Source organism: Hemitrygon akajei, chromosome 6 (assembly GCF_048418815.1).
Source record: "Hemitrygon akajei chromosome 6, sHemAka1.3, whole genome shotgun sequence".
In the NCBI taxonomy this organism is placed as follows: Eukaryota; Metazoa; Chordata; class Chondrichthyes; order Myliobatiformes; family Dasyatidae; genus Hemitrygon; species Hemitrygon akajei.
Window position 1 is genome coordinate 21,293,490 of NC_133129.1, and position 14,921 is coordinate 21,308,410.

At 45.7% G+C, this 14,921-nt stretch overlaps 1 protein-coding gene across 1 annotated transcript; it reads left to right on the forward strand.

Annotated features, from left to right (window-relative positions):
- Window positions 1–2,397: 2,397 nt before the first annotated feature.
- Window positions 2,398–14,757, forward strand: LOC140728894 (disabled homolog 2-like). Its single transcript, XM_073047973.1, has 6 exons — window positions 2,398–2,493; window positions 3,069–3,089; window positions 3,854–3,904; window positions 6,008–6,070; window positions 12,833–13,390; window positions 14,500–14,757. Exons 4-6 carry the CDS (start codon window positions 6,038–6,040, stop codon window positions 14,701–14,703), a joined length of 795 nt encoding a protein of 264 aa, XP_072904074.1. The 5' UTR covers window positions 2,398–2,493; window positions 3,069–3,089; window positions 3,854–3,904; window positions 6,008–6,037; the 3' UTR covers window positions 14,704–14,757.
- The last annotated feature ends 164 nt before the right edge of the window (window positions 14,758–14,921 follow it).

The following is a 14,921-nucleotide window of genomic DNA, read 5'->3' on the forward strand; positions in this document are numbered from 1 at the left end:
AACATCCTTGTAAATCTCTGCACTCTGTCTATAGTACCCGTATCCTTCCTGTAGCAAGGTGACCAGAACTGACCACAGTACTCCAAGAGGGGTCTGACCAAGGTCTTGCTTGTAGAATACATAGAAATTTGCAGAAGCTTTTGGCATACAAAATCTCCGCAGATTCCTAATGAAGTAATGGACCCAAAAAGCAGCTGTTGTTACGGTAGTGGGCAGAGCTGACCAGAGTTAAAAGTTGAAGCAGAATTGGACAGCTGTCTCGAAATATCAAGGAAAGGATATGCTGGTGTCAGAGAGGGTCCTGAGGAGGTGTAAAAGAATGATCCTGGGAATGGAAGAGTTAATGTATGAGGATGGCTCTGGGCCTGCACCCTCGGGAGTGTAGAAGCATAAAGAGTATCTCTTCGAAACCTGTATATTGAGTGGCCTCGGTGGAGTGGATGTGGAGAGGCTGTTTCCAATAGTGGGAAAGTTCAGGACCAGGGGGTAGAGCCTCAGAGTATAAGGACATTCCTTTAGGACAGATAAGGTGAAATTCCTTTGGCCAAAAGGTGGTGAATCCGAGGCTGCAGGAGTTGGATAAGTGGGTGACGGCCAGGGAAATGAAGGGAACAGCTCAGATAGTAGAGGGCTCCACTGTGGTTAACTTGCTTTGGATGCGGTTGAGGGGGGTGACCCGACAGAGGACGACCACGGCAACCGGGTCTCTGGCACTGAGCCTGGTTCCGTGGTGCAGAAGGGAGAGAAGAAGATGAGGAATGCGGTAGTCATAGGGGACTCCATAGTGAGGGGAACAGACAGGAGGTTCTGTCAGCCTGATAGGGATACCCGCATGGTGTGTTGCCTCCCAGGTGCCAGGGTACAGGATGTCTCAGATCGGGTGCAGAGTATTCTGAAGGGAGAGGGTGAACAGCCAGAAGTCTTGGTACACGTTTGTACAAATGTCATAGATAGGAAAAGGGAGGAGGTCCTGAAGAGAGAATTCAGGGAGTTGGGTAGGAAGCTGAAAAGCAGAACCTCAGGATAGTAATCTCAGGATTGCTGCCTGTGCGATATGCTAACAAGTGCAAGAGTAGCATGATCAGGCATATTAATGTGTGGCTGAGAGACTGGTGTAGGGAGCAGGGATTCAGATTCCTGGATCATTGGGGCCTCTTCTGGGGGAGGTACGACCTGTACAAAAAGGACGGGTTACACCTGAACCCAAAGGGGGTCTGATATCCTAGCGGGCATGTTTAATTGAGCTGTTAGGGAGGGTTTAAACTAATTTGGCAGGGGGATGGGAACCAAAGTGAAAGGGTTGGGGAAGGGGAAAAGAAATAAATCAAAGATAGCGTGCAACAGAGATTATAGAAAGAACAGGCAGGAGATGAGGCTTAATCAAGGCCAGTGGCATGAGTTACAGGGTAATAGAGGCATGGTGCAGTTAAAACAGAAAGCACCAAATACTGGTCTGAGTGTTGTATTTGAATGCACGCAGCATAAGAAATAAAATGGACAATTTTGAAATTCAGCTGCAGATTGGCAAGTATGACATTGTGGCCATCTCTGAAACTTGGCTAAAGGATGGCTGCCATTGGGAGCTGAATGTTCCAGGATATACGGTGTATCGGAAAGATAGGTTAGTAGGCAGAGAGGGTGGTGTGGCCCTGTGTATAAGAAATAATACTAAATAATTAGAAAGAGATGACATAGGATCGTAAGGTGTAGAGTCTCTATCGGTTGAGTTAAGGGTAAAAGGACCCTAAATGGCAGTTGTATACAGGCCTCCAAACAGCAGCCAGGATTTGGATTACAAATTACTGATGCACCATCAATAACTCTCCGAGACGTGAGACGAGATATTGGCTTTTATTGACTGGAAGAAAGAACAAGCAGTGAGTGACCACCATACTACATCCTGGAGACTGAGGGCAGGGCTCAGGCCTCAATCGCCTTTATACCAGGGTCAGAGGGAGGAGCCACAGGAGCAGTCAGCAGAGGGGCGTGTCCAGACAGGTATATGTAGTTCACCACATTCACCCCCCCTTTGTTTTAAAAGAGAGTCTCCATGGGGCGAAGTTTCTTACAAGTATATTTACAGGTTAAGTCTATCAGGTGGTCGAATCTGTCGCTGCGATCTACGCAGCACCGGCTGTGATTGCACAGGTGCCGGTGGTGATTGCACCAGAGATGGTGGTTGTGCTGGTTCCGGCCTGACTGGAGGTGTCAGCCCACTAGGCGTCAGTGATCCCTCATGCGTGTGGAATGAGAATCCATTCCCAGAGCTGTAAGAGCTGAGGAGTAACAGTGTGGGTGATGGTTCCAATTTCATCCTAAGGGGAGACCTACGCCTCGCTATCCTGTGCAATTTCTAATCGGAGCCTTCAGTTCCCCCTCGTCTGATGGTATTCTTTTGCTCTCCAGGCCGAGCCTCTGGTGGTGGACCTGAAGGATCTCTTCCAACTGGTGTACAACCTGAAAAAGAAGGAGGAAGCTGAAAATCAGGCCAAGGTCAGGGAAATATTTTGGGCATGGTAACATGGTGTTGAGTGATGGGCAGGAAGCACTGGGAATGGAGTTGGTTGTCCACACCTACAAAGGTCCCAATTAAGCCAGTTCCATTTGCCCAGGTTTGGCCCATATCCCTCTAAACCAGGGGTTCCCAAACTGGGGTCCGTGGACCCCTTGCTTGATGGTGTTGGTCCGTGGCATAAAGGTTGGGAACCCCTGCTCTAGACCATCCACCAGCTGAAGTACCTTTTAAATGTCACGGTACCTGCTTCAGACATTTCCTGCCACAGCTTATTTCATATACTGACCACCCTCTGGGCACAAACGAGGCCCCTTAAGGTGCAAGGGCAGAGAGTTACTGTCCTCTTGATTTCTCCAAACCTGGGGAGAAACTGTACCTTCACTCATGTGGTTTTATGCAGCATGTTTTAGTGAATTTGAGCTCATTCCGCATGATCAATTAATTGGCCTGGTATGTCTTTGGACAGTTCAATTCCCTCCACAGACAGTGGTGGGATCTTAATGTACTTGGTCTCAGTACATGCTGTGCTAACTGATCTCTCTTTCCCCCCTAGGATGACAGCAAGCCCATTAAGGTAAGGTGTTTAATGTTTCTGCAGTAGAATTGGTTAGATTGTGGTTGGAGAGAGTTGGGAGCATTCCCTCCCAGTGCAGTGTCAGTGGGATTACAGCCCAGTCGATGGCCTGCTCCAACACCACACTCCATATGAATCCAGATCAGATCTATTATCATCGTAAATATTACAATGAAAATGAAGATTTGGAGGTTGCAGTCATTGAAAGCATTGTATGAAAGCAGTCCATTATCTACACCAGGTGTCGGCATTGATTTTGTTCATTTACAGTCAATTAAAAGAACACGGCAGAGTACACTGAATGAATTCCTCTGTCGATAACTATTAACAGCTAATACAGTTTTATTGTATCGTATTGGTAGAGTTCCAATTTGTTCTGGGCAACACGAGTGAATCTGCAGATGCTGGAAATAAATAAAAACACAAAATGCTGGCAGAACTCAGCAGGCCAGACAGCATCTATGGGAGGAGGTAGTGACAACGTTTCGGGCCGAAACCCTTCATCTGCCAGCATTTTGTGTTTTTATCCAATTTGTTCTGTATTTCTTTTAAATACATACCATTTTAACTGTGAAACTTCAGCTAATTAGGGCAACCACTCAGCTGGACTGAAGCGTACAGGTCCTGATGTGTTCTAATTCCTGGAATCTACTATTCAATTCCATGTGCTTTCCACCCTGATATGTTGTCACAAAGCATCATTAGAACATGGCAAAGATACTGCTGTGCCTCTGTCTCACACTGGTTTCTCCCCTCTCCCACAGAATGGAAGTCCACTATTGAACTTTGACGATGAGGTATCCTGTGTTAAGAATGTGAGTGAGTTTTTTGGATTGGGCTGAAATTTAAAGTTGATTGGGTGACAGTGTGGATCTTGTGCACTCTTGAATTCTCAATGGTCTTGCGGCGGTTCAGACCCTCTGGTACAACTCCTGTGTATTTGATGTCCGTTCTGACTCTGGTAGAGCAAGTGGGAAGTGAGTTGATATCAGATATGGGCGCTGAATATTCAGCGAGGACCAGGCTGTTCAGCCCATCGCTTCGAATCAAAACTAGCCCCATCTGCCTGCACTATATCCCTCCATTTCCTGTCGTTTGTGTCTAAATGCCTTTACAGACAGACAGACATACTTTATTGTTCCCGAGGGAAATTGGATTTCGTTACAGTCGCACCAGCCAAGAATAGTGTAGAAATATAGCAACATAAAACCATAAATAATTAAATAATAATAAGTAAATTATTCCAAGTGGAAATAAGTCCAGGACCAGCCTATTGGCTCAGGGTGTCTGACACTCTGAGGGAGGAGTTGTAAAGTTTGATGGCCACAGGCAGGAATGACTTCCTATGACGCTCAGTGTTACATCTCGGTGGAATGAGTCTCTGGCTGAATGTACTCCTGTGCCTAACCAGTACATTATGGAGTGGATGGGAAACATTGTCCAAGATGGCATGCAACTTGGACAGCATCCTCTTTTCAGACACCACCATCAGAGAGTCCAGTTCCACCCCCACAACATCACTGGCCTTATGAATGAGTTTGTTGATTCTGTTGGTGTCTGCTGCCCCAGCACACAACAGCAAACATAATAGCACTGTTTAAAGATAAACATTTTAAAAGATTAGCTTTCTGTCACAAGTACATCAAATCACACAGTGAAATGCATTATTTGCGTCAATGACCAAGACAGTCGGGATGTGCTGGGGGCAGTCTGCAAGTGTCCATGCTTCTAGTGCCAACATAGCATGCCCACAACTTACTAACCCTGACCCACACATCTCTGGAATGGCGGAGGAAACCGGAGTACTCCGAGGAAACTCGCATAGACGCAGGGAGAATGGACGTACTCCTTACAGACAGCAGCAGGAATTAACCTCGGTCTTCCAGTTGGCACTGTTAAGTGTTACCGAGTTATTTAGCTACACTGCCATGCCTTTGAAACAAATCTGCGTCCACCACTTCTCCTAGTAGCCTGTTCCAGCACCTCCCATAGTTTAACCCCCACCCCCACCGCCATAAACCTTAAAACTGCTCTGTACTATTTGCTATTTCCACCAGTGTAGGGAAAAGTGTCTACTTGATCTATGCCTCGATAATTTACTTGGGTTGTTCCTCACTGTCTGATGCTGAAGATCCCGGATTGTTGGGTAGTAATTTGTGAATTCTGCATGTAATGTCAGGGTTGCCTGTACAAGAGGATTGGGAGCATGGGGTCAGTGTGGGGCAGTAATGCAGAGACCTGCTATATCAAAAGATAAAGGGGACCAGGACAAAGGTCCTACCAGGACGTTGGCCACTAAGACCATCGATATAGAAGGAGAATTAGGCCATTGGGCCAACCGAGTCTGTTCTGCCATTCCATCATGGCTGATTTATTATCCCTCTCAACCCATTCACCTACCTTCTCTCCATAACCTTTGATACCCCGACTAATCAAGAACCTATCAACCTCCACTTTAAATGCACCCAATGACTTGGCCTCCATGGCTGTCTGTTGCAATGAATTCCACAGATTCACCACCCTCTGATTAAATAAATTCCTCCTCATCTCTGTTGTAAATGGATCCCTCTCGATTCTGAGGCTGTGCCCTCTGGTCCTAGACTCACGCACTAATAGAAAACATCCTCTCCACATCCACGCTGTTTAGGCCTTTCAACGTTCAATAGATTTTTGAGATTCCCCCTGCCCCCTCATTCTTCTAAAATCCTCAGTGGGTGATCTCTGCTACCTTGTGCTCTGTACCTTTCTGTAAACATAATGCCTTCAACATGAACCCATCTCCAGGATAAACTGATTTTTTTTGGGTGTTAATTCCACAAGAGTTGGGAAATGAGGTGATGGCCATAAACTCCTCGACCTTGTTTCATTCACAATTGAAGCTGAGACTAGTTCTGACCACCTTTTTGTTGCTTTAACAGGGCATCGATCAGCTGCAGCTATTTGGAGACATGTCGACTCCCCCTGATATCCACTCGCCCTCGGTAAGCAAAGCCTCAACGACCTTGGGTTGTGCTGAGACCAGCACTGAGAGTCTGGCACCTTCTGACCAGTTCAGGTGGAGCTGGGATCCCCAGGTCAGCCAGTTCTCTCTGACACAGAAGGTGTGGTATGAAACTCTGGCATTTCATTTTGGGGATTTGCTTTCAAGGACGCTACAGCTTGTATTCTCTATTATTATTATTTTCCTTTTAGTATTGGCACAGTCTGTCTCTGGCACGTACAAACAAGCTGGATCAACTCAGCAGGTCGGGCAGCATCCATTGAAACATTGACTGCTCCTTTCAGCGGATGCTGCCCGACCTGCTGAGTTCATCCAGCGTGTTTGTACATGTTGATTTGACCACAGCATCTGCAGTGTACTTTGTGTTTACTGTCTCTTGCACGTTGTTTGTTTGTCTGTCCTTGTCTTTGGTTATCTATTTATTTAGAGATACAATGTGGAACAGACCCTTCTGGCCCTTGGAAATTACCAAATTAACCCCGGACTAATCACAGGATAATTCTGCAATAACCATATAACAATTACACCACGGAAACAGGCCATCTCAGCCCTGCTAGTCCGTGTTGAACGCTTATTCTCACCTAGTCCCACTGACCTGCACTCAGCCCATAACCCTCCATTCCTTTCCTGTCCATATACCTATCCAATTTTTTTTAAATGACAGAATCAAACCTGCCTCTACCACTTCTACTGGAAGCTCGTTCCACACAGCTACCACTCTCTGAATAAAGAAGTTCCCCATCGTGTTACCCCTAAACTTTTGCCCCTTAACTCTCAACTCATGTCCTCTTGTTTGAATCTCCCCTACTCTCAATGGAAAAAGCCCATCCACATCAACTTTATCTATCCCCCTCATAATTTTAAATACCTCTATCAAGTCGCCCCTCAACGTTCTACGCTCCAAAGAATAAAGACCTAACTTGTTCAACCTTCCTCTGTAACTTAGGTGCTGAAACCCAGGTAACATTCTAGTAAATCTCCTCTGTACTCTCTCTAATTTGTTGACATCTTTCCTATAATTCGGTGACCAGAACTGTACACAATACTCCAAATTTGGCCTCACCAATGCCTTGTACAATTTTAACGTTACATTCCAACTCCTATACTTAATGCTCTGATTTATAAAGGCCAGCATTCCAAAAGCTTTCTTCACCACCCTATCCACATGAGATTCCACCTTCAGGGAACTATGCACCATTATTCCTAGATCACTCTGTTCTACTGCATTCCTCAATGCCCTACCATTTACCATGTATGTCCCATTTTGATTATTCCTACCAAAATGTAACACCTCATACTTATCAGCATTAAATTTCATCTGCCATCTTTCAGCCCACTCTTCTAACTGGCCTAAATCTCTCTGCAAGCTTTGAAAACCTACTTCATTATCCACAACACCACCTACCTTAGTATCATGTACATACTTACTAATCCAATTTACCACTCCATCATCCAGATCATTAATGTATATGACAAATAACATTGGACCCAGCACAGATCCCTGAGGCACACCACTAGTCACCGGCCTCCAACCAGATAAACAGTTATCCACCACTACTCTCTGGAATCTCCCATCCAGCCACTGTTGAATCCATTTTACTACTTCAATATTAATACCTAACGATTGAACCTTCCTAACTAACCTTCTGTGTGGAACCTTGTCAAAGGCCTTACTGAAGTCCATATAGACAACATCCACTGCTTTACCCTCGTCAACTTTCCTAGTAACCTCTTCAAAAAATTCAATAAGATTTGTCAAACATGACCTTCCACGCACAAATCCATGTTGACTGCTCCTAATCAGACCCTGTCTATCTAGATAATTATATATACCATCTCTAAAAATACTTTCATTTAATTTACCCACCTCTGACGTCAAACTTATAGGCTGATAATTGCTAGGTTTACTCTTAGAACCCTTTTTAAACAATGGAACCACATGAGAAATACGCTAATCCTCCGGCACCATCCCCGTTTCTAATGACATTTCAAAATATTTCTGTCAGAGACCCTGCTATTTCTACACTAACTTCCTTCAAGGTCCTACAGAATACCCTATCAGGACCAGGAGACTTATCCACTTTTATATTCTTTAAAAGCTCCAGTACTTCCTCTTCTTTAATCATCATAGTTTCCATAACTATCCTACTTGTTTCCTTTACCTTATACAATTTAATATCCTTCTCCTTCGTGAATACCGATGAAAATAAATTTTTGGCATGGACTAGGAGGGCCGGAATGGCCTGTTTCCATGCTGTGATTGTTATATATGGTTCAAAATCTCCCCCATCTCTTTTGGCTCCACACATAGCTGTCCACTCTGATTTTCTAAGGGACCAATTTTATCCCTCACTATCCTTTTGCTATTAATATAACTGTGGAAACTCTTTAGATTTATTTTCACCTTACTTGTCAAGGCAACCTCATATCTTCTTTTAGCTTTTCTAATTTCTTTCTTAAGATTCTTTTTACATTCTTTATATTCCTTGAGCACCTCATTTACTCCATGCTGCCTATATTTATTGTAGATCTCTCTCTTTTTCTGAACCATGTTTCCAATATCCCTTGAAAACCATGGCTCTCTCAAACTTTTAACCTTTCCTTTCAACCTAACAGGAACATAAAGATTCTGTACCCTCAAAATTTCACCTTTAAATGACCTCCATTTCTCTATTACATCCTTCCCGTAAAACAAATTGTCCCAATCCACTCCTTCTAAATCCTTTTGCATCTCCTCAAAGTTAGCCTTTCTCCAATAAAAAATCTCAACCCTGGGTTCAGTCCTATCCTTCTCCATAATTATATTGAAACTAATGGTATTGTGATCACTGGACCCAAAATGCTCCCCAACACATACCTCTGTCACCTGACCTACCTCATTCCCTAACAGGAGATCCAACACTGCCCCTTCTCTAGTTGGTACCTCTATGTATTGCTGCAAAAAACTATCCTGCACACATTTTACAAACTCCAAACCATCCAGCCCTTTTACAGAATGGGCTTCCTAGTCTATGTGTGGAAAATTAAAATCTCCCACAATCACAACCCTGTGCTTACTACAAATATCTGCTATCTCCTTACAAATTTGCTCCTCCAATTCTCGCTCCCCATTAGGTGGTCTATAATACACCCCTATGAGTGTTACTACACCTTTCCCATTCCTCAATTCCACCCAAATGGCCTCCATAGACAAATCCGCTAATCTATCCTGCCAAAGTGCCGCTGTAATATTTTCTCTGACAAGCAATGCAACACCTCCTCCTCTTGCCCCTCTGATTCTATCACACCTGAAGCAATGAAATCCAGGAATATTTAGTTGCCAATCACACCCCTCCTGCAACCATGTTTCACTAATAGCTACAACATCATATTTGCAGGTATCAATCCATGCTCTAAGCTCATCCACCTTTCTTACAATGCTCCTCGCATTAAAATAAATACATTTAAGAAACTCTCCACCTCTTCCTCTCTGTTTATCCCTAACAATGAGATCAACTTTATTATCTTTTTCTTCCCTCTTCCCTTCATCTTCGGTCTGAGCGCTCCCCTTCTCTATCACCTGCCTATCCTCCCTCACACACAGTCTACTAGCTTTCTCCATTTGTGAACTAAACTCCTCTCCCCTAGTCTCTTCAAATTGATTCCCACCCCCAACCATTCTAGTTTAAAGTCTCCCCTGTAGCCTTAGCAAATCTCCCCACCAGGATATTGGTCCCCCTAGGATTCAAGTGCAACCCATTCTTTTTGTACAGGTCACACCTGCCCCAAAAGAGGTCCCAATGATCCAGAAACTTGAATTCCTGCCCCCTGCTCCAATCCCTCAGCCACACATTTATCCTCCACCTCATTTCATTCCTACTCTCACTGTCGCGTGGCACAGGCAGTAATCCTGGGATTACTACCTTTGAGGTCCTTCTTCTCAACTGCCTTCCTAACTCCCTATATTCTCCTTTCAGGACCTCTTCCCTTTTCCTACCTATGACATTGGTACCTATATGTACCATGACCTCTGGCTCCTCACCCTCCCACTTCAGGATATCTTGGATGCGATCAGAAACATCCCGGACCCTGGCACCAGGGAGGCAAACTACCATCCGGGTCTCCTGATCGCGTCCACAGAATCGCCTATCTGACCCCCTAACTATCGAGTCCCCTATTACTACTGCCTTCCTCTTCCTTTCCCTACCCTTCTGAGCTACAGGGCCGGACTCTGTGCCAGAGGCACGGTCACTGTTGCTTCCCCCAGGTAAGCTGTTCCCCCCCCCCCCAACAGAACTCAAACAGGAGCACTTATTGTCAAGGGGTACAGCCACTGGGGTACTCTCTAGTACCTGACTCTTCCCCTTCCTCCTCATAACCGTGACCCACCTGTCTGCCTCCCGTGGCCCCGGTGTGACCACCTGCCTGTAACTCCTCTCTACCAACTCCTCACTCTCCCTGACCAGACAAAGGTCATCGAGCTGCAGCTCCAGTTTCCTAACACGGTCCCTTAGGAGCTGCAGCTCGGCGCACCTGGTGCAGATGTGGACGTCCGGGAGGCTAGGAGACTCCAGGACCTCCCATGTCCGACACCGAGAACAACAAGCTGCCCTCACACTCATACTTCCCCCTTTCTTCAAATAACAGGAAAACTGGAACCTAAACCTACCTTGCATCGCCCGTTTCCGTCTAAGCCCGTTGAGCCAAAGCCCTTAAGCCTTCACTCTGCTCCCGGTTCACTCCGCTGCCCGCTGTATAAGGCTGTGTCCTTTTTAAATCTTCCCCGTTTCACTGCCTGACGTCACACGCCTGCTCAGTCCCGCCTCTCTTAACCCCATTGAGAAGAAGAAAAATTCAAAATGGCTCCCGCCGCTCTCCCATTCTGATCCTCCGACTTCCTTCTCCAAATGAAACCTTTGGTGCCCTGACCAATCAGGAAATTGTCAATTAGGTATAAAGAGTCCTTGGAAGTGAATCTGTAGATTGTGGGAATCATTTCAGAGTTGTGGTGAGTGAAATTGTCCACGCTTGTTCAGGAGCCTGATGGTTGTAGGGTAATTACTGTTACTGATCTTAGTGGTGTTGGACCTCCTGCCCGATGGTAGTAACAAGAAGAGAGCACGTCCTGCAGGTGGGCATTGCAGACTCAACTGGCATTTAATTGCCCTTCCCTCGTTACCCTTGAGTAACAGTGAGCGGTCACCTTGAACTGCTGCCGTGTTTGACATGTGGGTACACAGACCTAATTTAAGGAGCTGATCCTCCCCTAAGACCATAGCACATGTTTAGGAGTGAAAATAGGCCATTTGGCCCATCTTCTCTGCCATTCCATCTTGGCTGATTTATTATCCCTCTCAGCCCATTCTCCTGCCTTCGCCCCATGACCTTTGACACCCTGACTAATCAAGAGCCTATCAAACACCGCTTTAAATATACCCAGTGACATGGCCTTCACAGCTGTCTATGGCAAAGAATTCCACAGATTCACTATCCTTTGGCTAACCTCATTTCAGTTCTAAAGGGACTTTAATATAGGTTGGTATCCCAGGAGACTGGAACCGGGCTTCCAATGCAGTCAGAATCTGCATCTAGGACACCGTTGTCTAAATCCTAGAACATTAGATGTTTCACAAAGAAGAGAAAGTCTGCAGATGCTGACAATCTAAGCAACACACAAACTGCTGGAGGAACTCAGCAGGCCAGGCAGCTTCTACGGAAAAGAGTATTGCTGATGTTTCGGGCTGAGACCCTTCATCAGGGTCAATAGATGTATTCAGCGGAGTGCACACAGAATATCCAGAGAATGTTGTTAGGCGTACGTTGGGTTACCTCAGTCCAGAATAGTGTTTTCAAATCCGTTACTTAGAAACATAGAAAACCTGCAGCACAGTACAGGCCCTTCGCCCCACAAAGCTGGGCTGAGCATGTCCTTACCTTGGAAATTATGTAGGGTTACCCATAGCCCTCTATTTTTCTAAGCTCCATGTACCTGTCCAGGAGTCTCTTAAAAGACCCTGTCGTATCCATCTCTACCACTGTCGCCGGCAGCCCGTTCTACGCACTCACCACTCTCTGAGTAAAAACAACTTAACCCGACATCTCCTCTGTACCTACTCCCAAGCACCTTAAACCTGTGCCCTCTCGTGTAAGCCATTTCAGCCCTGGGAAAAAGCCTCTGACTATCCACACGGTCAATGCCTGTTTTTCTTTTAGGGGAATGTCAGTTCATTCAGTCTGTCCAGGGAATGTCGCTGGGTCTGTGTGTATTTGGGTTATTTAAGTCCATAAAATAATCTGATTCTTGAGGGGGAGTGATTGGGATCATGTGTATTGGCCTATGGCCAGAAGTGTATTTTTACAGATCATTACAGTATGGAATTTATTGACCATGTGGTTGTTGGAAGCAATTTTCATTCCAAAGGAATTAGAGTGTTAGAATTCAACAACCTAATTCTGTTTTAGCCATGTCTTCCATTGAAATCTTTGTTAGATTAATAGCGGCTGGTTAAGTAACATTGTACACAGGAGATTTTGCAGATGCTGGAAATCCAGAACAACGCACACAAAATGCTTGCCTTGGTTACACACTCTCCTTTAACCACTCCAGACTGTAGATAACATTCACAGGAGGGTGGGGGGGGGGTGGGGGAGGACTGCACTGACTGTTGCTAACTTCAGAAGAAATCTTGCCCTTCGGATGCAACCTTTTTTTAGCTTTTGTTGATCCTGTGATTGAAATTTCCTTCTCTCTGTCAATGATCAGGAAAACAATGACAGCTCTTCGGGTTGCTTGTTGGACTTGTCCTCTCCTGAAATGGACCCCCTGAACACCTGTATGAAAGACAATCCCTTCCGAGATGAGACCACTGCTTCCTCGCTCAACTTCTTCCCCACGCCTGACCCCAACCCCTTTGGAAATGATCCTTTCTCTCAACATAACCAATCAGTACCTCAGGCTGTTGATTCTGCAAATTTCTCCAATCAGAAAGACGGAGCACTTGCTTTCCTAGATGCTGCCAGCAGTTTGAACTTTGACCACCTGTCTAGTCCAGCTGTCACTGGCTCTAAGGTTGACTCATCACCATGGCCACTGAATGGATTGCCAGGCCAAGAACCAAGTGATTCAGTTAGCAAGCCAGCACCCAATCCTTTTGCTAAAATCTCTGGCCCTGCACCAGCCACACACAATGGTTTAAAACCAGACACTCAAAGTGCTTCGACCAAGCAGATGGATTCCCTCCTGGGACAAGGTCTCAACTCCATCACCCTGTCCCCTCCACCGCAGAGCGCCAAAGGAGGACGAGGCAGGCGAGCTATCCAGGTGAAAAATCCTCTATCCACCTTTAATTAACTAACCACCTAGTAACTAACCAGTGGCCAATCCCAACATAACTCTGTGCATCTCCCAGTAACCTGGAGTTGCGTTAGTTTTCTTGAATGTGTGTTTTTTGCTTCCACTCGGTCACTTTCCGAACTAACACTGAGTCGACTAAACTTAGTAAGAGTGACATGCTGGAGATCGTGAATCTCAATTAACATTCTTGGGATGATTTGGTATCTTTCTTGCTAGTCCCACTAGATTGTGTGAGCACTTGGTCTAACCTTGTTGGCAAATGCATGCTCTCAGCCCCTCTAGCACTGTCTTCTCTCTTCAGCGAGTCCAGAGCCCGCGTCTTCCCTCTGTAGGAGGGGCTCGCAGTCCTTCATGCTAATTCCAGGCCAGTAATGTGTAAATTCAAGTTTAACCTGACAGGCCATAAAAGTCAGGAGCAGAATTATGAAACTCAGCCCATTGAGTCTGCTCCATCGTTCAATCATAGCTGATTTATTGTCCCTCTCAACCCCATTCTCCTGCCTTCTCCCTGTAATCGTTGGCACCCTTATTAATCAAGAACTTGTCAAACTCTGCTTTAAATATACCCAGTGACTTGGCCTCTACAGCAATTTATGGCAATAAATACCACAAATTCATCACCCCCTAGCTGAAGAAATTGCTCTTCATCTCTGTTCTAAAGGGATGTCCTTCTATTCTAAGGCTATTCCCTCTGACCCTAGACTCTCTGCACTCCCCCATTACTGGAACCATCCTCTCTACATCCATTCTATTTAGGCCTTTCACTATTCAATAGGTTTCAATGAGATCCCCCCTCATTCTTCTGAACTCCAGGGAGCCTAAAGCCATCAAATACTACAGACATTGACCCTTTTATTCCCAGGAATTTTCTCCTGAACCTCCAGACCCTCTCCAGAGGGATCTGGGTGGCTTTGTGCTGTGGCCAATTTCTACACTGGGTTGTGGAATAATTGAATTACAGGAGGCCATTTCTGACCCCACAGACCACTCCAGTTCCCAGTTCCTTCACTTTTCCTGTATCTCTGCTCAGGACGTTTCCTTCAGCCTCTGAAAGGCTTGCTTGCCATCTCTTGCAGACCACTAGTGACAGCGTTGTGTCCAGTACCACTGCAGTTCAGCCCCCAGCACCATCCGGTCTTGGTGCTTTGGACCTGTTCAGCATCACGGCCTCGACATCTTCTCTGGCCGGTCCAGGTAAGACCTTGAGCAACACATACATGCACAAAGTGCTGGAGAAACTCCGTAAGTCAGACAGCATCTTGTCAATTGAGTTTTATTGAGCCAAGTCTTTATAAGACATGGGTCAGACCACATGGAGCTGTGTAACCAGGGATGACTTGTGCCTAACAGCAAGACTTTCGTGTTTTGCTTCCGCTGCCCCTGCTCCCAAGAGCCCCTGTTAGAGATCTGTATGACCCTTGACCTTGAGAACTTGCATAGGCTGAGCCAGTGAGCTGGGAGCTTTTGTATGGCAGAATGTTTCAACCAGGCTGTGCAT